At 41.4% G+C, this 27592-nt stretch overlaps 1 protein-coding gene across 1 annotated transcript in view; it reads right to left on the reverse strand.

The window, feature by feature from the left end:
- LOC136938180 (cytohesin-3) overlaps positions 1 to 26871 on the reverse strand; it is a 44504-nt gene extending 17633 nt beyond the window's left edge. The window contains exons 1-3 of the mRNA XM_067231455.1: positions 26817 to 26871; positions 16835 to 16899; positions 15924 to 15990 (exon numbers count right to left, since the gene is read on the reverse strand). Of these exons, the coding sequence (XP_067087556.1) occupies positions 15924 to 15990; positions 16835 to 16899; positions 26817 to 26831 (147 nt within the window). The 5' untranslated portion in view covers positions 26832 to 26871. The remainder of the gene's footprint in view (positions 1 to 15923; positions 15991 to 16834; positions 16900 to 26816) is intronic.
- Between the last annotated feature and the right edge of the window lie 721 nt (positions 26872 to 27592).

Here is a 27592-nt window from a genome sequence, read left to right on the forward strand (position 1 = left end):
TTGGCCGCTTCCCACCTATAATCAGACTCGTCTCCACCAGAGATGAGCCCAATAAGGGTGGTGTCGTCCACAAACTTCAGGAGTTTGACGGACGGATCGGGACAGTCTTACTGCTAAACCTAGCAATCACGCGAAAGTGTATGACAAAAATAAATCCTTTCTGTTTTCTTTTCGGAGCGTGTGTATTCAGATCACGTGAAAAATAATCAAGACTCGGATCCGAAGACACAGTCGTGGTTGCTTAGGTTTCGGTTTCCTCTACAAGGGGTGAGCCTATGCAGGTCACGTGAAAAATGATCCAAAGACACGGATCCGAAGACACAGTCGTGGTTTCTTAGGTTTCGGTTTCCTCTACCAGGGGTGAGCCTATGCAGGTCACGTGAAAAATGATCCAAAGACTCGTACCCGAACGAAGGAATCGTTCCCCTTCCGACCGTGTCTTCGGGTTAAAGATTCGTTCCTCTGCCTACCGTGAGTCCGGGTTAAAGATTCGTTCATCTGCCGACCGTGAATCCAGGTACAAGTCTTTCGATCGTTTTTCACGTGCATAGGCTCAGTACTTAGCCTGGGTGCCAGCCAAACTTAGCCCGCCCACAAAAAAATGTGGTCGCTCGGTTGGGTCTGGGGTCGCTCGGTTGGGGAAAAACTATGTCCGAACAAGAGCTGTTCGGACCGATCAAATTGTCAGGGCGGGCTTTATATGATGATGGACAGATGATCAACAGTAACGTAATCAACCACATCACCAAAGAGCGCTTGGGTTGAATTTTTTTTCAACAAACCACATACTACGTTGCTCTAATTGGTTGTAGGTCTATCCAATTGAGTGAAGAGGCATTTTTTTCCGGGTTCGGTTGAAACACGCCCCATACTCACAGCCCAACGCAGCGGTATCAGAGTCATATTCTGACTAGAATTATGAGTATGACAACGTCAGGCTACTCAGTACTGGTAGAGGATGTCGAAAGGATTCGTTCATTTCCCGACCGTGTCGTCCTTTCCTCTACTAAACCTATGCAGGTCATGTGAAAAAGTATCCGATGACTCGTACCCGAAGACTCAGTCGGGAAATAAACTAATAATTTCTGTTTAATCGACTGAGCCTATGCAACTGTCCCGATGCGCGGCCATGAGAAAAAGGAACGAATCACTCTTTGAGAGGACTCGTTACTCCCGAGTCCTTGTAAGGATTCGTTCAAAATGAACGACTCGTTTACGAACGACACATCACTATTCGGCGAGAGCACAAACTTTGTTCTCTCACATATATATTTTCATTCTTTGTTTTCCCACCCCTAACGCCTGGGACACACTGGCTGAGAAGCGCCTGGAAGCGCCACGATCGGCTACGACTGAGCAAAAGCTGTTCACACCAGACGCGCATTTCTCCGTGCCGGTCACCAAGCCTTTCAGCTACTCTGAGCTTTCCTTTTTCACTGACATGGTACATAAACATGGCATAGGCTATATTTAGTAAACATGTTATTCCAACAGCCGCCCCAACAGCATCCCAACATTGATCCTTCTCCACGTTGTCTTTGTAAAAAAAAAATTACACCGGTCTGCCAAATTTATTCGTTTTGATTCAGCTATGAGGCTGCCTCTTGCAGGGGAAATGAGAAGACATCTATTTCATTCTACCCCTTACAAAAAAGAAGTATATTAAAGTATACTAAAATATGGATAGTACACTTATTTCACTTTTGATGTACTTTTAAGTATGCTTTGAAAATAGTTCACTTTTGATATACTTTTAAGAAGTAGGTTTAGAAACAGACAATTTTATAAATTTCTTCTGGAGTAGGATGTACGTTTTCTATTATTATACAGCAAAAACTGTCAAAATAATTTTAAAGTACATTACAGGTTACATTTTTTACATCCATCTCATTCTTATTATTTATGTCTATGAAAATCTATTATGCATTGCACATTGAATCTTTTTTGGTACTGAAGCTGTAACCTTAATTACTGACAAAAAATCTGAAGCCCTATAATCTTTGTTCTCTCACATATATATTATTATTATTGTGAGAATGCTGTTAAGCATTCTCACTATTGTTTTCCTGTTTCTCTTTATTATTATTATATCAACTTCTTAGTTCTTCCGCCGTTTTTTGGCCTTTAACTAGTTCTGCATACTTTCACCAATTCCTACAACTTTTGTATCAAAACGTTCAGCTCCTTCAGGAGATGTTGGCTATGACTTTTGGTATTTCTCACTTTTATACTTTTTAAGACATTAAGGTTTTTGTGCAAATTATTCTCCCATTAAAAGTAATGGTAAATCCTTTCAAATCATTAAAAAGCTTCCTCCTCTTTCAAACGTAACTACTTCAGCATACTTTCAGCTATAGACACCATTCAACCTTTAAAATGTTCACAAGACATTCAGCTATTCCCAAATGATTCAGCTTTTTCAAATATTCAGCCAATTTTGAATTATGACAGTTTGAAATACATTAAAATGTTTGCTCTTTCTTGATTTTTATGAATGTGTGCCAGCAGAGTGGCACACTCTGCTGGATGCTCTTTTTCTGATATTCAACTAAATTGTCAAACAAATTCCTCTAACGTTCATATAGTTTAACTTACAGAAACAAGTTAGACCTTAAAATGTAGGGACAATTGACCTCTTTCAGCCAATGTAACTACTAAAGAGCTCACATTTACAGATTTCCAGCTATGAGCCTTGAAGCGAGAGCAGCCTTTCAAATTCTCTCACTAACTTCAATGGAGAGGTGGGTAAAATTCGTCAGAGAAAGCGAAAGAAACAAGATTTTGAAACTGCCGGTAGAGTCGTATTTCTGACCGCACAGACATATAAAGGACATCTCTGGTTTCGGCAGAGTCTTGGGTCTCGAAAATATCCTTATTTTTTGGATTGGACGTATAGTTTTGCGTCTAGGTTAATTTAATGCCCAGTACACCCAGGTTTCCCTCACTAAAGAGGCACTGAGAATTACTATAAAAATATTGATTTTATTATAAGGCTCAGTAGTAGATCGGGTATTTAACAACAGCGTTTAACCGCCCCAGGAAACAGTGACATAGACCACATCTGGGAAACAAACAATTTTAAATAAGACAAGGCAACAATACAGCACACATAGCAACCATACATAATTAAAATCATTATAGGCAAACACATACCAAAAACACAGAAAGCCGATAAGACGACACAATCAGCTTCCCAACACTCGCTGCAATCAGCCCCGGCTACAAACAAACCCACGCACCAGGGCCTTGTGGCCTCACCGTCACACCCTTTGGAGCCACACCCATATCACAGTCACCCCCCTCTTAAGTTATCATCGTCCCGATGATAAGACCCAATACCTAAATCACCCCACACAACAAAAGTCCTATTCTATAATTAAACCTGACACTATCTCCTTTAATGCTATCAAGCAAACCTGGTTAGTATGCGCAATAGGCCTACTCCAAAGTCCCCCTCATCCTCAACCCCTGGTCTCTGCACTGCGGACCTCGGCAGACGAAATGGGTTTGTATGCCTCCCGGCCAGCTGCCTCCGGGACCGCCGAGGTTGCGTCGGGGATATTGGTGATTCCTCTTCCGTTCGCTCAGATTCTGACACACCCGACGTTTCAGCGTCGGACGACTCGCTTCCCGCCACATCCAAGCCATTGTCCAGTGAATGATGACTCGAGGCAGGCCGGGTCCTTGGGGCCCGCTGCAGCACCACCACTGCTTCCCCCTCTGAGTGTTCCTGGGCCTCCTCTGTGACCGGTTCAGCAAGCTCCTCCAGGCCCAGATCTTCAGATTCCCCTGGTCCACATGGTCGCAGCTCCATCCTGTGAATATTCTTTGGGGCCTGAGACGCATCCACAGGGACAACAGTATAAACAGGTTTGTTAGTGTCTGGGTGACCTACCACCCGGAAAGGCACTGCCATCCATAGATCCTGAATCTTGTGTCTTCCCTTGAAGTTGTGGTTCCGCCGGTATACCAACTGGCCCACTTCCAAAGCACAATGACTGGTTGCAGGGCCACGATATCTTTTGCGAGCCTCCGCGGCCTGTTCCATCTGCCGTAGCGCTGCCTGATGGGCTGCTTGCAGGCGCCTCTGATGCTCTTCGACCCAGTCATCCACTGTCCCTGAAAAATCGTTGTCCTCCACTCCAAGCAGAATATCAATGGGCAGATTGGGAGACTGCCCAAACATAAAAAAATATGGCGTAAAACCTGTACTGGCATGCTCTGTGGTATTATAGGCGAATATTACCTCTGGCAGATGCTCTACCCATCTCCTTTTCTTGTTTGGAGGGAGGGTCCTCAGTAGGTCATGGAGAGTACGGTTAAATCTCTCACATTGCCCATTACCCTGAGGATGATAGGGAGTGGTGCGACTGTTTGATTCCATAGAGCTTGCACAGTTGGTGAACGACATCCGCCTCGAAGCACTTGCCCTGGTCTGAATGGATACGCTGTGGCACGCCGTACCTCTGAATCCACTACCACACCAGGGATTTAGCAACTGTCCCCGCATTCTGATCTTTTGTCGGAATTGCCACTGTAAATTTTGTAAAAATATCAGTGAAGATCAGGACATTTTCACGACCATCACTGGACGGCTCCAAGACTGTGAAGTCCATGGCCACCACCTCAAAGGGTCTGGATGCCAGTAGACTTCCTAGCTCCGTCACCACCTTTGGCACTGGTGCCTTCGAAACCATGCACCTTCTGCACTGCTTACAATAGGCCTCAATGTCTTGGTACATACCTGACCAGTAACATCGAGCTCTTATCAGCCTGAATGTCCTCTCAACCCCCTGGTGTCCGTGTTCCTCATGCATCCTTCGTAGGACCTCCCCTTGCAGACTGCATGGCAAGACCACCTGCTTTATGGGACCCCGCCGAGTGTCGTGGAACTGCCGAAATAAGACGCCACCTTCCTCCATCACCCTCTCCCATTGGCGCAACAGTTCCTGTGTTCGGCCATCTTCTCTGGCTCTCTCTCCAGGCCCCGGCTTCTGGCCCTGGGACCAGTACTTCAAGAAGGCCATAAAAACAGGATCTGCTTGTTGTTGGGATGACAGGACCTCATCGGAGTACACTGGAAAACTAGATGAAGAACTCACTTCATTAACTGTAACGGAACAGCCCACCTCACCTGGTGCTGACTGGGCCGCAGGGGTCTCTTCTGCTACTTGCTCAGGTGAAGGTGCCAATCTCCTTTCAGGGGCCCTGGACTGTCTGGAGAGAGCGTCCGCATTCCCATTCTGCTTCCCTGGCCGGTACTGGATGTCAAAATCGAATCTGGGCAGGTCAGAGGCCCACCTCTGCTCAATGGCTCCCAGCTTGGCAGTCCGCAGATGGCTAAGGGGATTGTTATCTGTAAAGATGGTAAACTTGCGCCCCAACAAGTACTCACGGAATTTAACTGTTACCGCCCATTTTAATGCCAGCAGTTCTAACTTCATTGCGCTGTAGTTTTCCATATTTCTCTCTGAAGATCGCAGACCTCGACTTCCAGGCGATTGGTCTTCTCCCCTTTTCCCCATCCTGCGACAAGACGGCTCCCAGGCCCTGATGGCTAGCGTCAACCTCCAAATAAAACTTTTTAGAAAAGTCTGCATATACGAGCACAGGAGCCGAAATTAACTTCCGTTTTAAATGCTGGAATGCTAACTCGCACTGGGGACTCCATAATTCCAAAAATTGAGACACCCTCAACTTTGACCCCTGTCCCTTTGGAGAGGCAAGAGTGGACAAACCATGTAATGGACTAGCCAGTTGAGAGAAGTTCTTCACAAAGCGCCTATAATAGCCAGCAAATCCAAGGAACAACTTGAGCTCTGTGTAGTTTTGCGGATGTTGCCACTCTGCTACGGCCTTAATCTTTACCGGGTTGGTAGACACCCCATCTTGAGAGATGACATGACCCAAGTAGTGCACTTCCCGCTGGAATAAGCTGCACTTGCTCCACTTCACCTTCAATCCGTGCTTTCTAAACCGGGACAATACCACCTGTAGACGAGCTAGGTGTTGCTCAAAGCAGGGTGAGAAGATGACCACATCATCTACATATAGCAAGAGGGACTGAAAATGCTGATCTCCTAAAATCCTTTCCATGAGCCTTTGAAATGTCCCCGGAGCATTACATAGACCAAATGGCATACGATTACATTCATACAGGCCAAACGGAGTACAAAAAGCAGTCTTATGTCGGTCCTTCTCTACCACTGATTGTATCCGCTGGCCAGATCTAAAGTTGAGAACCACTTGGCTCCGTGCAAGGCATCCAGGGACTCCTCTATTCTTGGTAGGGGGTATGCATCCTTCCTGGTCTTCCAATTTAATGGTCGGTAATCCACACACATCCTTATGCTGCCATCTTTCTTCTTTACAATGACCAGGGGTGAGGAATATGGGCTACTACTCTCCCTTATCACTCCCATCTCCAACAGCTGTTTAATGTGTGCCTTCACTTCCTCATACTGACTAGGGGGTAATCTCCGATACCTCTGACGCACTGGTGTCTCATCCGTCACTGGAATCTCATGTTGTATGACTTCCGTACACCCCAAATCATTGTCACTAAACGCAAAGACATCTGCATACTCAGACAGTAAAGCCCTGGCCTGCCCTACCTGCTGCTCAGACAGACCAGGACACGTAAACTGCTGCAGATTAGAGTTTTCTGCTCCCTGCATGCTTACTGAAGCCTCACAGAAAACCAACTGAGACCTGCACTTCCTGTAGACCCACGTCTTGAACATGTACTGTCCCTGCTCCTACTACAACCTCAGCTGCATAAATATGAGCTATGCGTGTGTGTGGCCGTAAACAAGTGTCCATAGTTCCAACATTTAGGACTGGAATCAGAATCTGACCCCCCTGCATCTTTACATATGCTGTGGAAACCAATAAGTTACCTGGTAGTACCCCTTCATCCAACTCCAATGCCTCAACCAAAACTGCCTGCCCACAAGCAGTGTTACATTGGGGCCCTGTGGCTGGTACTAACCCTTCTTTTAGTTCTACAGGTTGGTTTGTTGCCCACAGCCCCGAATAACATGATAAAATTTCTCTGCAATCTTTCAGTATGTTCATGCCAACTAGGCCAGGGATTTTTGCTCTCTCCAGTTTAGTCACCGGGTCAGAGGGGTCTTTAATCACCAGAATACCACATTGGGGGAGTGCTTTCCCCATGATCTCCACATTCAGTTGCATATAACCCAAATAAGGCATAGAAACACCATTAACAGCCTTAAGAGTAAGCCACCCACATTCCTTCAAAGCACCCTCCCCCTTACTTTCAGAGTGTTTAAAAAAAAAAACTTTCTGTGATCAAGGTGACAGTTGAACCTGTGTCCACTAGCCATGGTACTTGCACCCCTCCCATACAGACCTGAATGATAGGAGTGGGCCCTATTAAACTGCTGACTGCTTCGTTAACAACATCCCTTGAACCTAGCAGCCTCCCACCTGTAGTTTGGTCCCTTACTACAGGGGGAGAAAGTTTCCCTGCTGATCTTGCCCAGCTACTGCCGTAACAGGGGAATAGGATGCTGAGTTGGTACTCGGATTAGTTCTTTGAAACGCCCCTGTACAAAACCTAGAAATATGGCCAACCTGCTGGCATCTAAAGCATATTGGTCTACCAGACGGATCATACCTGGGTTCTTGCCTGGGTCTGCGCTGACCTCTCTCTCCCTGTATCTGCTCAAGCCTCTTGGTTAGGCTATCAAGCTTCTCCTCCTGTTTCCGCATAGCCTCCCTAAGCTCGCATAGGAGAGGATCTGGGTTAGAAACAACATGGGCACTCTCTGCCCCCACTGCGTTTGCTGCACATGTGTAAGCTGCTTTACCTCTAAAGACATCCTCCTCACTGAACAAAATGGCCTCCTGACGCAGGGCTAAAAACTTGATTGTAGGATCCTGTCTAATATTTTTTTTATTCTCTACGGAGGGCCGGGTCCCTAACATTTTCAGCAAATTGACTCCCCACTGCTTGTTCCCCACAAAGTTCAATGCCATGATTACAACGGTTTATTAGTTCCGCTAATGACAACAAAGCATGGGAATATTCTCTCAAACTCTCCCCTTCTCTCTGCCTCCTGTCAAAAAAACGTTTCTGGGCCTGAGTTAAAGAGCAAGGGTGTCCATATGCTTCCTTCAAAGTTTCTAAGAGCCTCTCTGGATCCTTCCTCACCTCTTCTGAACAGTGCTTTATTTCTTGCTGTGCTTCCCCGTCTAGATGGTCATAAAGATAGGCTGCCTGTTCCCTAGACTTATACCTGCAAAAGTTCACAGAATTCTGTACATCATCTACCCATTCATAATATGTCATAGTACCCGCATGCCCAGAAAACCTATCACCCTTCTTGTCTTTGGGTATATACACAAGTTCAATGGTAGGGACCACTGGTGTAGAAACTGACGACCTAGTTGGAGATGGGCGTTGTGGTTGCGGAGACGTTTGCGGTGGCATCTGTGTAGCCGCATATCATTTGGATGCCAGGTCTTCATTTTGGTCTTTAAGGAAAGCCATCTGTGTCTTTTCAGACGCCAACCTTTCCTTTAAAACTTGCAAGTCCATTTCCAACTCCTGGACTGTCATGGTGAGTCCGAAGATTTACCACTTCCCCGCTGAGGTCTTCAGCCTATGTCACTGTTTCCTTTCCGAATTGCCCTAATCCCGATCTACTGTTTGACCCTACTCGCAGCGCCAAACTGTAATGCCCAGTACACCCAGGTTTCCCTCACTAAAGAGGCACTGAGAATTACTATAAAAATATTGATTTTATTATAAGGCTCAGTAGTAGATCGGGTATTTAACAACAGCGTTTGACCGCCCCAGGAAACAGTGACATAGACCACATCTGGGAAACAAACCATTTGAAATAAGACAAGGCAACAATACAGCACACATAGCAACCATACATAATTAAAATCATTATAGGCAAACACATACCAAAAACACAGAAAGCCGATAAGACGACACAATCAGCTTCCCGACACTCACTGCAATCAGCCCCGGCTACAAACAAACCCATGCACCAGTATACAACATTTACTTGCGCAGTCTTGCATGCATTTGATGATTAACATTCAACATCTTTAAGACACGTTAAAAAGACTCAAACTTACATGACAAACACTGCTGCCGGCGTGCACCTCAAGTAGGGATGTGACCCTACAAGCTCACACCCCGTTATATTGGCACAAGCCTTAGGTGTGGCCTCACCGTCACACCCTCTGGAGCCACACCCATATCACATTAACTTGTTTGAGGTGTGGATTCTAGCTACATTAGTTATTCTCTCTGCCCAGCTCGTTAGCGATCACAGCTGCTCCATCGCCGTGGCAACCAAACAAACACGCAGAAGGAACATGTTTTTGAAACTGCAGGTAGAGTCGTATTTCTGACTGCACAGACATATAAAGAATATCTCTGGTTTCGGCAGAGTCTTGGGTCTCGGAAAATATCCTTATTTTTTGGATTGGACGTACAGTTTTGCGTCTAGGTTAACTTGTTTGAGGTGTGGATTCTAGCTACATTTCTGTTATTCTCTACCCTCAGCGCGTTAGCAATCATAGCTGCATCATCACTGTGGCAACGACACGCACCACTCAGTCTCTCACACAGGTGATTGGTGCATTTACTTGACCATGAGAAACCCGATTACTAGCAATTGTCGGTTTATGCCAATTATAGATTACTCTGTTTAGATGTGTAATTGGGTGTGCTCAAGCCTTCGGCGAGAGCACAACCTTTTTTCTCTCACATATATATTTATTATTATTATTTATTTTCGCCCCCCTAAGGATCAGTCAATATTTGGACTACATACACAACGCCGGTGTCAAAAGGTTCGTCTTGGTAGCGATTGCGTTGGTTGTATTTTTATTTACGTTCCGTTGCATGGTTTAAGTAGAAATTGCGTTTTTGTGGTGAAAAGTTAAGCTAACGGTGGCTAATTTGCTAGCCACAGTCACTGACGTTACTAACGTCACTACGTCACTAATGTCACGAAAACACGCGAAAACACGCGTGCTAATACTGCTACGCCTGTAGCAGTATTAGCATCATGACATTAGCCTGTGTTGCCCGGGCAACACATACTACAGTGGTCTATGATGTATCTGTTTTCAATCGTTAAAATAAACATTCCTCACATATACATTTTCGTTGTATGATTTATTCTGACATTAGTAAACGATTTGTTGGTGAAATTACCATTACCTGTGGTTTCAAACCAGTGTAGCTCACTGCAACGCTGTAGCTTACGTGAGACACACTACAAAAACATCTACACTACACAGCTGTTTAGGAAGTCAAACGGCGACAGAACATGTTCGGCACTCCCCTTACTTAAATTAAAAGTCTAACTACTAACCTGAACTTCATTGCCACTGCCTAAACGTTGTCAATCTGTTCATGAAAATAATTAATTTAATCTTAAACCGTACAACGGAACGTTAAATCCAATTCAACCAACGCAATCGCTACCAAGACGAACACAGCAGTAGTCTAGTACTGTACCGTAGTAGTACAATTTACCGGGGCAGCTTCTCCACACAGGGCTATATCGGATTTTGCGTTGTTACTGACAATGATCGCTACCACTGAGCTTTTTATGAATGAGTGATTTTCCACTAAATAAATGTCAATCTTATTTACGTTTTGGGGGGCATATTTTCAGTTAGCAGATGGTACTGTTTGAATCGCGATTCCATCTTCTACTGCCGGGTAACGTCGTAGAATAATCTTCAAAGGGGGTTCTTTATTAATGAATGAATGCAATGAGTAGGCTAAATGCCTGAAAATATCATGAGAAGGGAAAAACTTAAAAGGACGTTTAAGTCATAGAGATTAGGTCAATTTTTACACCGGTCTGCCAAATGTATTCGTTTTGATTCAACGATGAGGCTGCCTCTTGCAGGGGAAATGAGAAGACATCTATTTCATTCTACACTTCACTCGTATTTTCAGTTGTAAATGAGCAGCAAAAAAAAAATGCTTTTAAATCTATGTAATCTTTATAAATAATAAGTATGCATTTTTATATAAAATACAGAAATATCAGTTGTAAAAATGTCATTAAAAAACGGACCCCTGTGCAACCGACGCAAGCAAGCACACCCTACAATTTCCCCAGAAATTGTACCCTCTCTAGTTATCAATTGGAGTATTAATGGAAAAAACTAAAAAGCTACTTGAGAAAGAAGCAGACAGAAGGGTTGCATTATGCATTTGAAGGTTATACTGTCAAACTGACCGAAGAACGAAATAACGACGTGTAAAAATGAAGATAGCATGGCTCATTGGCTTGTCAATTCCCATGATGCAAGACGGTAAATAGTGTTAAAATTTTCTGACAATTTTGCCGTTTGTTCGAAATACAAATGTAACTTCATGAATTTCGTTTTTTAAATGTGTCTGCTTAGAATTCAGTGTTTTGTTGCATGGTCATTGTTGTGGTGGTTTACCATTGTAACCATGAGTTAAATTACGTTTCATAAGAAGAGCTGGATTCTTTCATCTTAGAAACTGCAGTGTAACTTTGCAAGGGCAAAAGTGTTTACTATTCTCGCTAAGTGATTAATAATCGGAGGCATTTTAGGGGCTTCTAAACATTATAATATATTAGAAAGTAATAGTAAAATGTAATGTATTACGTTTATTTCTTGAAGTACTTACATTAATTGAAAGTGCACTTAAAAGTATTGTAAAGTATACTTTGAGGCTCTTTAGGAAGTATACTTGATGAACTGAAAGTGCACTACACAGGCTACTTTACAGTATTCAAAAGTAAACCTTGAAATACACTATAAGTGTACTTTAAAGTGTACTAAGTGACCTAAAAAGTGGGCCAATTCAGTTTACTTAGTACAAAAATAGTATATAAATAAGTAAACTGCTAGTATACTTTAAGTAACATGATAATAGTATACTTTTTATACTAAGTATACTTACAAAATAAACTTGAAGTATACTTCTTTTTTGTAAGGGGTGGTGTACTAGCATTATCATACAAATCAAGACTTGCATGTACAGTAGTAACTAATGTCACATTAAATAATGTATTTAAACTCAAGCTTGTGTGGTGCGTCGCTGGCTTCAGTGCCACTAAACTTTATGTCAAAAGAAACGTTCTCATTTTCGGCGCTTTCAAACAATTCCCTCACTCAGTGAAGTTTGGCTAGCCACCGCAACTGAACTAGCTTGCTCATAGCAAACTTCTTTTGAATTAGCCATTTCTCCCTAGATGAAAAGCTTATTTACGTTTTTGGGGGCATATTTTCAGTTAGCAGATGGTACTGTTTGAATCGCTATTCCATCTGAAATACTGCCGGTGACAACGTTGTTACAATAGCTTGTTTCAAAGGGGGTTAATGAATTATGCAATATGAGTAGGCTAAAAACTTGAAAAATGTCACTAGAAGAGAAAAACGTAAAGATCCTGTAAAGTGGAATTGAAAACGAGTTTTAAGTTCATCACACCACAGAAGAATGTGTTGTTAACTACCCATCCAAATTCGAATGAAAAAAAGTATGTTAAATTAGGTTTTGAAATCGTGAGAAAATCAGCTGTCTTCTCTGCTTGAGACTGGGGGGGCGTGTTGCCTGAAGGAGCTGATGTTTCGCCCCCTCGCTAGAAGGCGCCGCCTGTCTCAAGTACCTACGACCCAGATAATTTATTTGCTCAATGAGTGAAACATACAGATGCATATAAATGAAGCTTGTACCCCTGAGCTGTAACACAGGAGTAAAAATGAACATCAGAGACAGCAGACAGTGAGCTCTCCAACTAGGCTACTTCTAGCACATAGCTACCATTTCACCAAAATACCATCATTCTACACAGATTAATATCAAGTTAGCGGTGTGCACTAACTCATAGCAGAGATACCTCTGGAAAGGTTATCTAGTATAATTATAACAAGCACACAGAACTGAGTGATGAACTGCTGGCGGCGGAGGATGGTCCAGGAGCGACTGGAGGAGGAACAGCCGGGAGGGCGATGCTCGGTACTGCTCCGCGCTGCAAGAGAAGCCGTGTGTCCGTGAAACCCTTCCGTCTCTGGTCCATGTTAAAACTATCCGCCGTGAAATGGTCACTGCAGACGTGGCTGTTGGAGTTGATGCGAAGCTTTCCATCAGCGTGGCTCTTCACAAAATCCATCCACCATTCCTCATCAGTATGGAAATTAAATTGCGTTGCAGTGCAGCTGAAGTTCTTGCATCCAGGTAAGATGCAGTTGCGGGTGGAGGGAGACATCCTGAAGCTAGCTAGCTAGCTGATGTAAGCTACAATAACAATACAGCAGGAGTCGTAACTGAAGTGGAGTTGGAGTACCTCTACCGTTTCACCGGGTGAGAGGAGGAGCCATGCAGTGATCTGATGTAGATCGGTCAAAATGAGCAAATCTTTGCTGCATCGACACCAAAGTTAATACAGGGTTTCGGAACTGTGTTCTAAAGAGGTCCACAAAAGGTCATATAATTTAACCTCTAGGGGGCACTGCAATAGGCAAAGATCTGTTTTAGCCAATAACTGTTGGTTTGTTTGTCTTAAAGGTCCCATGGCATGAACATTTCACTTTATGAGGTTATTTGACATTAATGTGAATTCCCCTAGCCTGCCTTTGGTCTCCCAGTGGCTAGAAACGTTGATAAGTGTAAACCAAGCCCTGGGTATTCTTCTCCGCCTTTGAGAAAATGAAAGCTCAAATGGTCCAATCTGGAATATTCCCCTTATGTCGTCATAAGGGGAATGGTTACCTCCCCTTTCTCTGCTTTGCCTGCCCATAGAATTTGGCCCGCCAATGAGAAAATGAGCTACGACGTGCGATCGTGATATTGGTTTTTCGTCGAGAGACATCATGGCTTGCGAACGACCGAAGCATGGCAGTTCACCCCGCCTCTCTCCTCCTCATAGCATTTAAAGCTACAGACACAGAAATGGCACGTCCTAAGGAAAGCTCATTGTGGGACTGCTCGTAGTGGCTGTAATTCTGCACAAAGGCTGAATTTCGCAAAAGAGACTTCAGATACAGTATTAGGGGACCACTAAGGCCTATATAAAAGCATCCAAAAACAGCATGTCATGGGATCTTTAAGTGATTGCTTGGTCTGGTGACATCTTGGGAGATCCCATCGGTGACACATGTCAACTTGCGACACTAGCCGAATTGTTGCAACTGCCAATTTAAATTCATGAATAAAATGTTTTTTTTTTTTGTGAGACTAAGGCCGAATCCCAATACTCTGTCTTACCCCTAACCCTTAGTTTACCCCTAGCCCTTGTGTCTCGAAACTGAGGGGTAAGGGCTACATAGCCCTATGAAATGAGACACCACTTGGTTACAGTTATGTATATCGATGTCTCCAAAGCAAGTAGAGTTATGCACTGATATCAAACGAAATTCGTTTGAAATTCGCTGCTAATGGAGTTTCATTAAACTGTAGACATGCATGGAGTCCATTCAAGGCTAATCACAGAAATGCGGGACTGTTGTGCAAATCAGCAATGTAACGTTAGCGTAGCAAACTAGCGATTTAAAAAAACGTTTCAATTAAGAACATGGTTGCAAATACATATGTATAGGGCTGTGTAGAGCACAAAACAAGACTTTTTTATCAATTATTTAAGCCGAAAATATTATATATATGGGATTCTCTGGATGATATGTCCGCCATTGTTGCAGGTAGCGCAGAATTCACATACCCCTAGGTTTCAAGTAAGCTCCCGAGCTTATTTGGTTTTAAGGGGTGTATAGCCCTTCGTCTTAGCCCTAGCCCTTGATCAAAAAGAGTATTGGGACACCACTTAATCTCACGGGAACGAGCAAAACTAGGGGCTAGGGGTAAGGGGTAGGGGTAAGACAGAGTATTGGGATTCGGCGTAAGCCTTACAAAAGTTATCACATGGTTTTTAGATTTTCTAAACCGTTTGTATGGTACAGCCAAATCAAAGCCGTCAACGAAGCCTCCAAAAAGGAAGCAAGCTAGTTTCTCATCAGATCTTTGCTGCATTGACCCCATCCTTGGTAAATGGACTCGGGACCCTGTTCTAAAGATGACCAAAAAAGTATGTGCATTTGACCTCTAAGGTGCTGCAATAAACAAAGATTTGGCACGCGTCATCTACAGACCAACCATCACAAATGTTATCGCACGGTTTAAAACATTTTTTAACCGTTGGTCCGGTACAGCCAATCAAAATTGCCAGCAGTGCCGCCAAACAGGAAGTTGGGTCGTATCTCAGCAAATCTTTGATGGATTCACAGCAAACTTGATACGTGTATTCGGAACCCTGTTCTGTGGATGTCTAAACAGTTTTTACGTCATTTAAACTGCTTGGCCCCCTCATTATTGCTTGCAGATATATTGTACACTTGTGATTTACACATAGTAATAAATAATGTGTTTTAATTTAACCAATTAAATAACCTTTTTTCTTTTTTTGGGGTGCAGCGTTTAATCAAGGGCAGCGTTTATTACACAATGTTCATTTTTGGTGCATCGTTTATTTGCGGGCGGCGTTTATTTGCGGGCGGCGTTTAATCGAAGAAATACGGTAATAAGACTTTATTTATATAGCACATTTCATACAAGAATTGCAGCTCAAAGTGCTTTACAGTACATAAAATCAATAAAAACAACATTAAATTAATAAAAACAAAATTAAAAGTAATAAAACCCTTCTGAACACAGGACGCAGTCTTTGCGGTAATCCAGAACAATCTCAGACCTTTTGCAGAGCAGTCCAGAACCTATGTTGCTCAAGCCTTTTGATTCAAATCCTAAAAACGCAATCTCAGACCTTTAGCAGAGCGGTCCAGAAAGACAAGTTGCTCAAGCCTATTGATTCAAGTCCAAACCACACAATCTCAGACCTTTTGCAGAGTCCAGAACATGGTTATTATGACAAATAACCATGACTAACCTTCTTGGGGTCCATATTAAACTTCTTTCTCCCCATAGCAATCTGTTTGTTTCTCTGAGTTGTTTTGCTGCAGTTGGACAAACAAGAGAGAAAGACAGCCATGAGGTCTCTAGTAAAGGTGCGGTTTTATAAACACTTGATGTTATTTGTTCAGCAGGTCAACCGTTTGTCCAGGATACAACTCTGGACATTGTGATTGGTTTACAGTCTCAGTTTGAATAAGATTAAGTTGAAGGTGAGAGATTGAGTCAATTGTTTTGCAGACATTTAAGGACATTATTCAAACTGCTGGAGGACTCCAACTGTATATGCTTGAGTGTGTCAGTGTTGTGAGGGAGTGTGTGCGTGTGTGTGTGTATGCTCTGTACCTCTGTGCTCAAACTAAATAGGTTATTTTCAGGTATACCTGTCAGATGGCTGAACGGTTAGGGAATCTGGCTATTACTCAGAAGGTTGCCGGTTCGATTCCTGGCCATTGAAAAATGATGTTGTGTCCAAGGCACTTCACCCTACTTGCCTCGAGCGGGAATGTCCCTGTACTTACTGTAAGTCGCTCTGGATAAGAGCGTCTACTAAATGTAAATGATACACAAGCTATAGCACACTCTACCTCTACCTCATTACCAACAAGCTCAAACTGCCAATAAGGTGAGAGACCCTGAATAGGGAACATTTAGCAAATGTTTTGCTGAGAGATTGCACAGCTTCGCTTTGCAAACAGAAGGGATTAACACACACACTCCAGGCAGGTGTGTGACTAGGGGGTAGCTCAGGCATGGCTGAAAGGATTAGCAGAGGTAGTGGAGGGAAACAATGTAGTGTGTTGGTCTTTGCATTTAACCGGGGTGAAAAGAGGAAGGAAAAAGAGAGAAAAATTTGAAATAAAAAGAGAATAGAGGTGTTGAACTCACCTCTCCCCCACACAGGTTAGCTGCTCAATTTCAGTCATCACCTCAGCAATCTCGAACTTCAACCTCTGCAAATCCATAGACAGGAAATTAGTTGAGTATAGATCACTCTATTTGCTGTTGCCCGGGCAACACATACTACAGTGGTCTATGATGCATCTGTTTTCAATCGTTAAAATAAACATTCCTCACAAATACATTTTCGTTGTAGGATTTATTATGACATTAGTAAACTATTTGCTAGTAAAATTACCATTACCTGTGGTTTCAAACCAGTCTAGCTCACTACAACGCTGTAGCCTACCCGAGACACGAGTGAGTAGGTTAGCTAACAAAAACAACTCCACAGCTGTTTAGGAAGTCATACGGCGACAGAACATGTTCGGCACTCCCCTTACTCAAAAGTCTTTCAATAGGGGAAACTATCTGACTACTATCAATCTGTTCATGAAAATAATTAATTTCAGCCTAAACCGTACAACGGAACGTTAAATCCAATTCAACCAACGCAATCGCTACCAAGACGAACACAGCAGTAGTCTAGTACTGTACTGTAGCAGTACAATTTACCGGGGCAGCTTCTCCACACAGGGCTATATCGCATTTTGCGTTGTTACTGACAATGATCGCTACCAGTGAGCTTTTTATGAATGAGCGATTTTCCACTAAATAAATGTCAAGCTTATTTACGTTTTTGGGGGCATATTTTCAGTTAGCAGATGGTTCTGTTTGAATCGCGATTCCATCTTCTACTGCCGGTAACGTCGTAGAATAATCTTCAAAGGGGGTTCTTTATTAATGAATGAATGCAATGAGTAGGCTAAATGCCTGAAAATATCACGAGAAGGGAAAACTTAAAAGGACGTTTAAGTCATAGAGATTAGGTCAATTTTTACACCGGTCTGCCAAATTTATTCGTTTTGATTCAACGATGAGGCTGCCTCTTGCAGGGGAAATGAGAAGACATCTATTTCATTCTACACTTCACTCGTATTTTCAGTTGTAAATGAGCAGCAAAAAAAAATGCTTTAAAATCTATGTAATCTTTATAAATAATAAGTATGCATTTTTATATAAAATATACAGAAATATCAGTTGTAAAAATGTCATTCAAAAACGGACCCCTGTGCAACCGACGCAAGCAAGCACACCCTACAATTTCCCCAGAAATTGTACCCTCTCTAGTTATTATTATTTATTTATTTTTTCCTCCCACTTTTTTCCGTCGCCTACTCCTTTCACACCGTTTAAGCTAGAAACACCGTTCAAACTTCATTTGATAAAGTCTGAACTGCTCTAGTGTGCTATTACTTTTCTCATTGATAACTTTTAAAGTTTTTAAGGTATTAAAGTTTAAAGTGCTAAAAAAATGAATGGGTTTCAATGGTTCAGAATGTTCAAGTCAAATTCAATTGTGACGTCATGCACTGACAGAACTGTTTCTCACCGCATCAATTTTTGACACTGTTTAACACTTTCCTGCCTGAATATGCAGACTTTTTCAGATAATATACCTGAACTGTTTATACCATTTTGAAGACAAGATTTAGGGCTTTCTAATGATGTAAATATTTATATGATCATGTTAGGCAAATCATCCTTTATCAAGACGATTTCACGGAGCCATTCTGACAAATCTTCTCTGTCTGCATTACATTTTTAGAAAACCTCATTTTTAACCACTTTCACTACAAGATAGAGGATAAGTTAGAGCGGATGAAATGTGCGTACTTTTGTCGTGAATTCAGAACAGCAGACAGATTTAAGATAGACTATTTTGTTTAAAAGTTATGACCACTGAAGTGATGAGTGGGATAACGCAATTCCAAGTTAGCGCGATGGCTCTCCATAACTAAAAACGGTTCTACTTTTTTACACAATCGACCAAATTGGCCAAACAAGGTATGTACATTGAATTTAAAGTGTACATAATCTAGCTAGATTATTTTTCTTTAAGAAAGTTTCACAGAAATCTGCAAAAATCGAGGCTCAACACTGTCATATCCGACTGTCACGAACAGCCAAACCGGGGTCACGAAAGGTTTACTGCAGCTGGCGTTACTACGAACAAAAGCTTCGTAGCTGAAAGGTTTTTACTTTTAGTTGACGATATTGAACACAGACGTTAAAAAACTTCTCTTTACTCTAAATTTCCTCTCCGTTTTCAATTTGAAGCAGTAAATCTAACACAGTAGGAATTCTCCCACGACATCCGCTCGCTCCGCTTTGACAAATATGTTTTGTCAGTCCACCATACATTAGACAAGCTAATTTTCGAGCACTTTCAATACAAGATACAGGCCATGTTAGAGTTGATATATATATATATATATATATATATATATATATATATATATATATATATAAATAATTGTGTGGGCAATGTAGAACAGCAGACAGATTTGAAATATGATCTTTTGTTTTTAAGTTATGGCCATTCTAGTGACGAGTGCTTACAACGCTAGCTACGACTGTCATCATACAGTACTGTAGCTGCCATAGAACTGCGAGAACTGGCTACGTCTATCGTTCGTTACCTACAAACAAATGCTTTGTAACAGTATTTACTTTTTATCGGCGATATTGACAACAGAGGTTAAGGAACTTGTCTTTAATCAAAAGATCGTCTCCGTTTTCAATTTGAAGCAGTATCTAGCTTACTGTAAGAAATCTCACATTGCATCCTCTCTCTAGCTTCTTCGGCTAAAGATGACGACAATGACGATGCATGCATTATTCACGCCTACGGTGTTAATACAGTCTGTAAAAATACCACTTTGACACACTTGCAAGAAATGATCCGCTGGCTAGATGTAGCATGATCTTATTTACCACCCACAATAGTTCTGCTTTTTTTGCAGCAGCATTCTGAGTTAGAGTAGCTAGCTTTTCCAGTTGCACAACAAAGTCACATAATGTGACGAGATTGAATTTTAAAAAACTCACCAGGGACATCGACAACATCGGCAACCCTGCACTATGGATTATTATTTTGATGTCATCTTTAAATTAAGTGTCTGAACAGGACTGGTTGTGCAGGCACACATGATTAGTTTCTCCTTCATCTTGAACCTAAAACCTAGATTCTAGGTTAGAAATGTTGACAATGACCAACAGTTGCTACGTTACAAGAAACAAGGAACCAATCCGATTGGCCAACGCTCTTCACTGTTCAAACTTCTTTCAATTATTAATACTTTTCAGAATGGGTTTTATTCGCCAAGAAACATCACACAGACAAGGAATTTACTGTGGCAGGAAGGTCCACACATTAAACATATAAGAATCTTAAATAAGAAGTGTACAAGTCTAACTAATACTAAGGGTTTAAAAATGTAAAAGGTTTAGAATGAAATAAAATATAAAATGGCTCTAACATAACGCTTTAACATTTATGAAATTAAATAAGATACCCTTTTCATCACTCTTTTTTCTCCTTTTTCAACCGTGAGAAAATATAGCAATGCATAACAATGACAGATATACTTTTAACACTGTCTCACCATTTTGGTTTCAAAGCAACACTTTTTTTCACCTTCATACTGCTGACATACTTTTGTCTGCTATGATATTGATAACTGTTATGCAATATACTCTTCATCACTATATTTGCTCATTTTTCTAACTTCAAACTTTTTTCTGTTTCTCAGTCTTTCATTCTTTCATACTTTTAACGCTTAAAAATGTATGAAAGTCAGTAAGATACTCTTTTCATCACTGTTTTTTCTCCATTTTCAACAGTAAGAAAATATCGCAATGCATAACAATGACAGATATACTTTTAACACTTTTCCTCACCATTTTGTTTTTAAAGCACATACCTCTTTTAACATTTTTGTAAAACCTTCTTCACTATTCACGCCATCAAAACAATCGTTTCAACTGCTTTCAGCAAACACACACATTTTCTTCAGGAAATGTACCTTTATAGTTATTATTCTAGTTCCATGGGAGTCAATGGCAGCCCCTAGAACCCTTCGATAACTTTTTGTTAAATTTGGCACACTCATTAAGGACAGTTCCTTCTATACCTACACCAAGTTTCATGTATCCCATTAGACCACTCTAGCGCCACCAATGGGTCAAAGTTGGACTTGTGTTTACACCTGCAACTTTTGAACCGTAGGACTTATTTCCAAAAATGAGGTACCATTGGATTCCCTGGATCTAGACGAGTTCAAGACGTCAATTTCCGGTTATATAGATTTTCCGCCATTTCCGGTTTTATCAAAAACCTTTGAAAGCCTACTCCTCCTACAATTTTTTTCCAATCTTCCCCAGAATTGGCATACATCATGGTCAGAGCAACCCTCACTCAGGTATTACTTTTCTATTTGATTTTCAAAACCGTTTGTCCGGTACAGCCAATCAAAATCGGCAACAAAGCAACCAAACAGGAATTTGGATCAAATCTCAGCAAATCTTTGAGATGTCAACACCAAACTTGGTATGATGACTCGGAACCCTCTTCTGAGGATGTCCACACAATTTGGTGTCATGCGATAACTGGGCGTGGCCGCAGGAAGCTAAAATGTGTTTTGGCCAATAACTATTGATTTGTTTGCCTTTATTAAGTGATTCCTTTGTCTCATGATATCTTGGGACATCCCGTGTGTGACTCATAATAATTTGTGATAATAGCCGAATTGATGCGGCCGCCATTTTGATTGAATTGAAAAACGTTTATTTCTGTACTCCTCCTACACATGTTGTCCGATCTTCACCAAATTCAGCAAAGATTATCTGCAGACCAAGCCTCACAAAAGCTATCCCATGTTTTTTTTATTTTTGAAACCGTTTGCCCGGTACAGGCAATCAAAATGTGCCGTTAAGCCAGCAAACAGGAAGTTGGGTCGTATTTCAGCAAATCTTTGATGGATTCACACCAAACTTGCTGCGTGTACTCGTTGCTCTCTTCTGAGGATGTCTAAAATGTTTTCTGGGTCATTTGACTGCTTGGCCACCTCATTGCTGCTTGCAGCTATATTTGGATTAGGTCAGATTTGATATCCCATTGGTAAGTCTGCAGCATGGATTTTTCTATACAGTGACAATTTGTGAAGAATAAAAAATTTTCAATGGTTCGCAATGTTTTGGAGGAATCCGCCATTGCTGCTTGCAGCTATATTTATTGGGTGTGCTTTGCCTTCGGCAAGGGCACAACCTTTGCTCTCACATATATATTATTATTAATTTTATTTTTATTATTCTTTTTGCCCCCCTATTTGGCCTACATAGACAACGTAGGTGTCAACAGTTTCGTCTTGGTAGCGATTGAGTTGCTTCTATTGGAATTTACGTTCCGTTGCATGGTTTGGGCTTAAGTTAAGTTTTTGTGGCGAAAAGTGAAGCTAACGGTGGCTAATTTGCTAGCCACAGTCACTGACGTTACTAACGTCACTAACGTCACGAAAACAGGCGTGACTACCTGTAGCAGAACATTAGTTTCACATCTGTTAACTTGGGGGATAGCTAGGCTAACTATAGCTTTACTGCAAGGCAGCTGCAGAAACGCCACAAGCAAAGAGGCCAGGGTGATAACTATTTAATCATTTTACTTTGTGATGTGAAACACAATTGTGAATGTAATGTACAATATTAGCTGATATTATTAAGGAAGTAGGCCCACATCTACTTTCGGAAACGGTAGTCTACTATTTCACTGAAGCATTAGCATGACATTAGCCTCTGTTGCCCGGGCAACACATACTACAGTGGTCTATGATGCATCTGTTTTCAATCGTTAAAATAAACATTCCTCACAAATACATTTTCGTTGTAGGATTTATTATGACATTACATTACAAGTAAACGATTTGTTGGTGACATTATCATTACCTGTGGTTTCAAACCAGTGTTGCTCACTGCAATGCTGTAGCCTACGCGAGACACACTACAAAAACATCTACACAGCTGTGTAGGAAGTCAAACGGCGACAGAACATGTTCGGCACTCCCCTTACTTAAATCAAAAGTCTTTCAATAGGTGAAACTATCTGACTACTAACCTGAACTTCATTGCCACAGCCTAAACTTTGTCAATCTGTTCATGAAAATAATTAATAATTAATTTCAGCCTAAACCGTACAACGGAACGTTAAATCGAATTCAACCAACGCAAATCGCTACCAAGACGAACACAGCAGTAGTCTAGTACTGTACTGTAGTAAAATTTACCGGGCAGCTTCTCCACACAGGGCTATATCGCATTTTGCGTTGTTACTGACAATGATCGCTACCAGCGAGCTTTTTATGAATGAGCGATTTTCCACTAAATAAATGTCAAGCTTATTTACGTTTTTGGGGGCATATTTTCAGTTAGACGATGGTACTGTTTGAATCGCGATTCCATCTTCTACTGCCGGTAACGTCGTAGAATAATCTTCAAAGGGGGTTCTTTATTCATGAATGAATGCAATATGAGTAGGCTAAATGCCTGAAAATATCACTAGAAGGGAAAACTTAAAAGGACTTTTAAGTCATAGAGATTAGGTCAATTTTTACACCGGTCTGCCAAATTCATTCGTTTTGATTCAGCTATGAGGCTGCCTCTTGCAGGGGAAATGAGAAGACATCATATTTCATTCTACACTTCACTCGTATTTTGAGTTGTAAATGAGCAGAAAAAAAAAGATGCTTTTAAATCTATGTAATCTTTATAAATAATAAGTAGGCCCTATGCATTTTTATATAAAATATACAGACCCCTGTGCAACCGACGCAAGCAAGCACACCCTACAATTTCCCCAGAAATTGTACCCTCTCTAGTTATTATTATTATACATCTTCTTCTGCCATGGGAGTCTAAGGCAGGCCCTAGAACCGTATTGTCAGAAGTTGTGAAATTTGGCACACTCTTTGGGGCCAGTCCCCTCATCAATTTCACCAAGTTTCATGTCTCCATTTCAAACCCTCTGGCGCCACCAATGGGTCAAATTTGAAGGTGTGTTTACACACTTTACTTTTGAACCACGTCTCATTTTCGAAAATGAGGTATCGTTGTATTCCCTGGATCAAGACGAGTCCAACTATGACGTCATAGCCAGTTATATAGATTCTCCACAATTTTGAATGTTAAGGAAAATAGTTTTTCGTATCTCCTCCTACAATTTTTGTCGAATCTTCTTCAAAATTGCCACAAATGATCTTCAGACCAAGCCTCACAAAAGTTATTGTATGGATTTTTGATTTTCGAAATCGTTTGTTAGTTACAGCCAATCAAATTAATCTGGCCGAATTGATGTGGCCGCCATTTTGAATATAACGTTTTTTCGCTAACTCTCCTATAAAGTTTGTCCAATCGTCACCAAATTTGGCACAGATCAACTTCAGACCAAGCCCCACAAAAGTTATTGTATGGATTTTTGATTTTTGAAATCGTTTGTTCGTTGCAGCCAATCAAATTGAGCAACTGATCTGGAAAAAGGGAAGTGAGGTCATATCTTAGTCAATCTTTGATGCATTGACTCCAAACTTGGTGTATGGACTCAGGACCCTCTTATGAAGAGGTCTGAGACAGGTAGTGACATTTGACCTCTAGGGGGCACTACAATAGGCAGGATTGTGTGTTGACCAATAACTGTTGATTTGTTTGTCTTATTTAAGTGATTCCTTTGTCTCGTGATATCTTAGTAGATCCCGTGTCTGACACGTTAACTTGTGATACCAGCCAAATTGATGTGGCCGCCATTTTGAATGAATATAACGTATTTTCGCTACCCCTCCTATAAAGTTGTCCAATCTTCACCAAATTTGGCACAGATCCTCTTCAGACCAAGCCTCACAAAAGACATCACGTTTTTTTGATTTTCTAAACCTTTTGACTGGAACAGCCAATCAAAGTCGTCAACCAAGCCACCATAAAAGAAGTGAGGTCATATCTCAGCACCTCTTTACTGCATTGACACCAAATTTGGTATACGGACTAGGGACCCTGTTCTAAAAAGGTCCAATAGGTCATGCCATTTCAACTCTAGGTGGCGCTGCAATAAGCAAAAATCTGGCACCAATTATCTTCAGATCAAGCATCACAAACGTTTTCACATGGTTTTTGATTTTCAAAACTGTTTTTCCGGTAAAGCTGATCAAACTCGGCGATGAAGCTGCCAAAACAGGAAGTGAGATCATATCTCAGGAAATATTTGCTGAATTGACATCAAACTTGGTACAGGTGCTCGGGACCCTGTTCCAAAGAGGACCACAAAAGGTTGTGTCATCTAACCGCTAGGGGGCGATCCCTTGTCTGACACATGTTAACTTGTGATACCAGATGAATTGATGCGGCCGCCATTTTACGTTTTATAAAAGGTTTTCCCTATTCCTCCAACAAAATGTTCCAATATTCACCAAATTTGGCACAGATCATCTTCAGACCACAATCACATTCACATGTCAAAATAGGACTGAATTACAGCTGTTTAAACTTGGGCCAAATCTAACTGCTTATATTTTTAGACAGTAACTGAACACAGTAATTTCCAGCACTGAGAATAGCTCACTAGGATAAATTGGTGTCCTGGCAAGGGCAACGTAAGAAGTTCAAATCCAGCCAAAGCCAACGAGCCTGCCATGTCACTGGTTTTCTGTTTAGCGAGACTGTAATCCACTGCAAAGGAAACCAGGTACAACTAGGGATGGGTATTGAGAACCGGTTCTTGTTTAGAACCGGTTCCCAGTGAACCGATTCCTTGGAATCATCAGCCAAATTCTAACGATTCTGCTAACGGTCCTCTGTGCCGTTGCGCATGCGCAAACTTTTATAGTTTATTCTGACTGCAGCAAACATGGCAACTAGGCAGAAGCGTTCTAAAGTTTGGTTGTATTTCACACAACAAAATGACAACAACGCCACTTGTAACGCGTGTAAAAATTCTATTTCGTCGAAGGGAGGAAATGCCACAAATATGAAGAAGCATTTGAACACACAGCATGGAATGAAGTTACTGGAATGTCATGTGTTCAATGCACGCAGAAGCAATTTGCCTTTATTGTGTGTAGTCGATCAAGTTATCTTCTGTCCCGTCGTTTGAAGCATACATTTTTGCTCCGACATTCGTCTCCCATTATTGATCACTTCACGTTAATTATCGGAGGGCGTGTGTTATCAGCAAACGTTCGCGTTGTCGTGTTAACCCAATATTAGCTAAACTGAGCGACACTGTCATATTATATGATTTGACCTTGGCTGAAAATGGAAGATTCTATAGCTAAGCTAGCGTAGCTATAACTGACATAGCTTAGCTATAGAATCTTCCATTTTCAGCCAAGGTCAAATAGAAGTGTAGAAGAAGAGCAACGACAAAATGTAAATGTGTATGTATACATACTGTATATGGTGTGTATCATTATAGAAAATTTTATAACAGAATTTATGTAAATTAAGCCGTTTGTGCTCTTTTTTCCTCCCCTTGCCCAATAAGAATCAATAAGAGAATCAATAAGAGAATTGAATCGATAAGCAGGAATTGATGGAATCAGAATTGTAAAAATCTTATCAATCAGCTGTATATAGTCATGGCAATCCTCACACAAACTATCAAAATTATTTTAGATTTTTGAAACGGTTTGATCGGTACAGCCAATCAAAATCTGCAGCAAAGCTGGCAAACAGGAAGTTCGGTCGTATCTCAGCAAATCTTTGATGGATTAAAAGCTGCATTTACTCAGAACCCTGTTTTCTGAGAATGTCAAAAATGTTTTTTGTTCATTTTACCTGCTTTACCGGTTTGGCCACCTCATTGCTGCTTGCAGCTATATTTACAAATGGTGTTTTATTGAACTCAAACCCTAAATACAAGATAAACATAATCAAATAAAGCTGCTCTATGAAGTCAGGAATAATTATTGATTCTGTATATGGAGGTAGTTTTTGTGGCTGTCCATTTTATATAGACATGTTACAGGAGACTAAATAAAAACATCAGTCATAGAAACTACACATCATATACAAAGGGAGAGATGTAGGAAACAATTTTTTGTTTGCTCACCTCAATGTCGTCCATTAACTCTTTTTTCCTCCTCCGTATGTTGGACAACTCATCCCTTTCTTCCAAGGAGAGGTCCTCAGGTACTGGAGAAGGTAAGATGGAGAGAAAGTGTGGTATTTTGAGAATGAGAGATATAGAGAGACACAGATTAAGCATAAGATGAAACTAAACTAAATTGACTCACTGACCAGTATGACACATTAACACATAAGAGGGAGTCAGTTGGCTGAGCGGTGAGGGAGTCGGGCTAGTAATCCGAAGGTTGCCAGTTCGATTCCCGGTCATGCCAACTGACGTTGTGTCCTTGGGCAAGGCACTTCACCCTACTTGCCTCGGGGGAATGTCCCTGTACTTACTGTAAGTCGCTCAGGATAAGAGCGTCTGCTAAATGACTAAATGTAAATGTAAATTTAACAAGGAAGACCTCTGCATTCCTACTTGGTATTCCTACTAACTATGAATCCCAACCAACTGTCACATGACTGAAATGGTCAGTGTATGTTTCCTTAAGGCACAAGATGTTTGGTCTGGAAGACATGTACCTGATGCTGAATTAGCATTCCATGACCTTGTACGTGCAACTAAACCACCTCACACTCCATATAACATTCATATCATTTCACATTATTCTCCTGGAAAATACTAACAAGGAACATGAAACGGACTTCCTGATTAGTCAAATGAAAGCTGTCGCACAAATTACAACCGTTGTGGACTATGAACGCACATCAGGTCTCTGAACATCAGGTGAACATACGTAGTTCCTCAGTTGAAGT

The sequence above is a fragment of the Osmerus mordax genome, chromosome 3, assembly GCF_038355195.1.
Source record: "Osmerus mordax isolate fOsmMor3 chromosome 3, fOsmMor3.pri, whole genome shotgun sequence".
NCBI lineage: Eukaryota > Metazoa > Chordata > Actinopteri > Osmeriformes > Osmeridae > Osmerus > Osmerus mordax.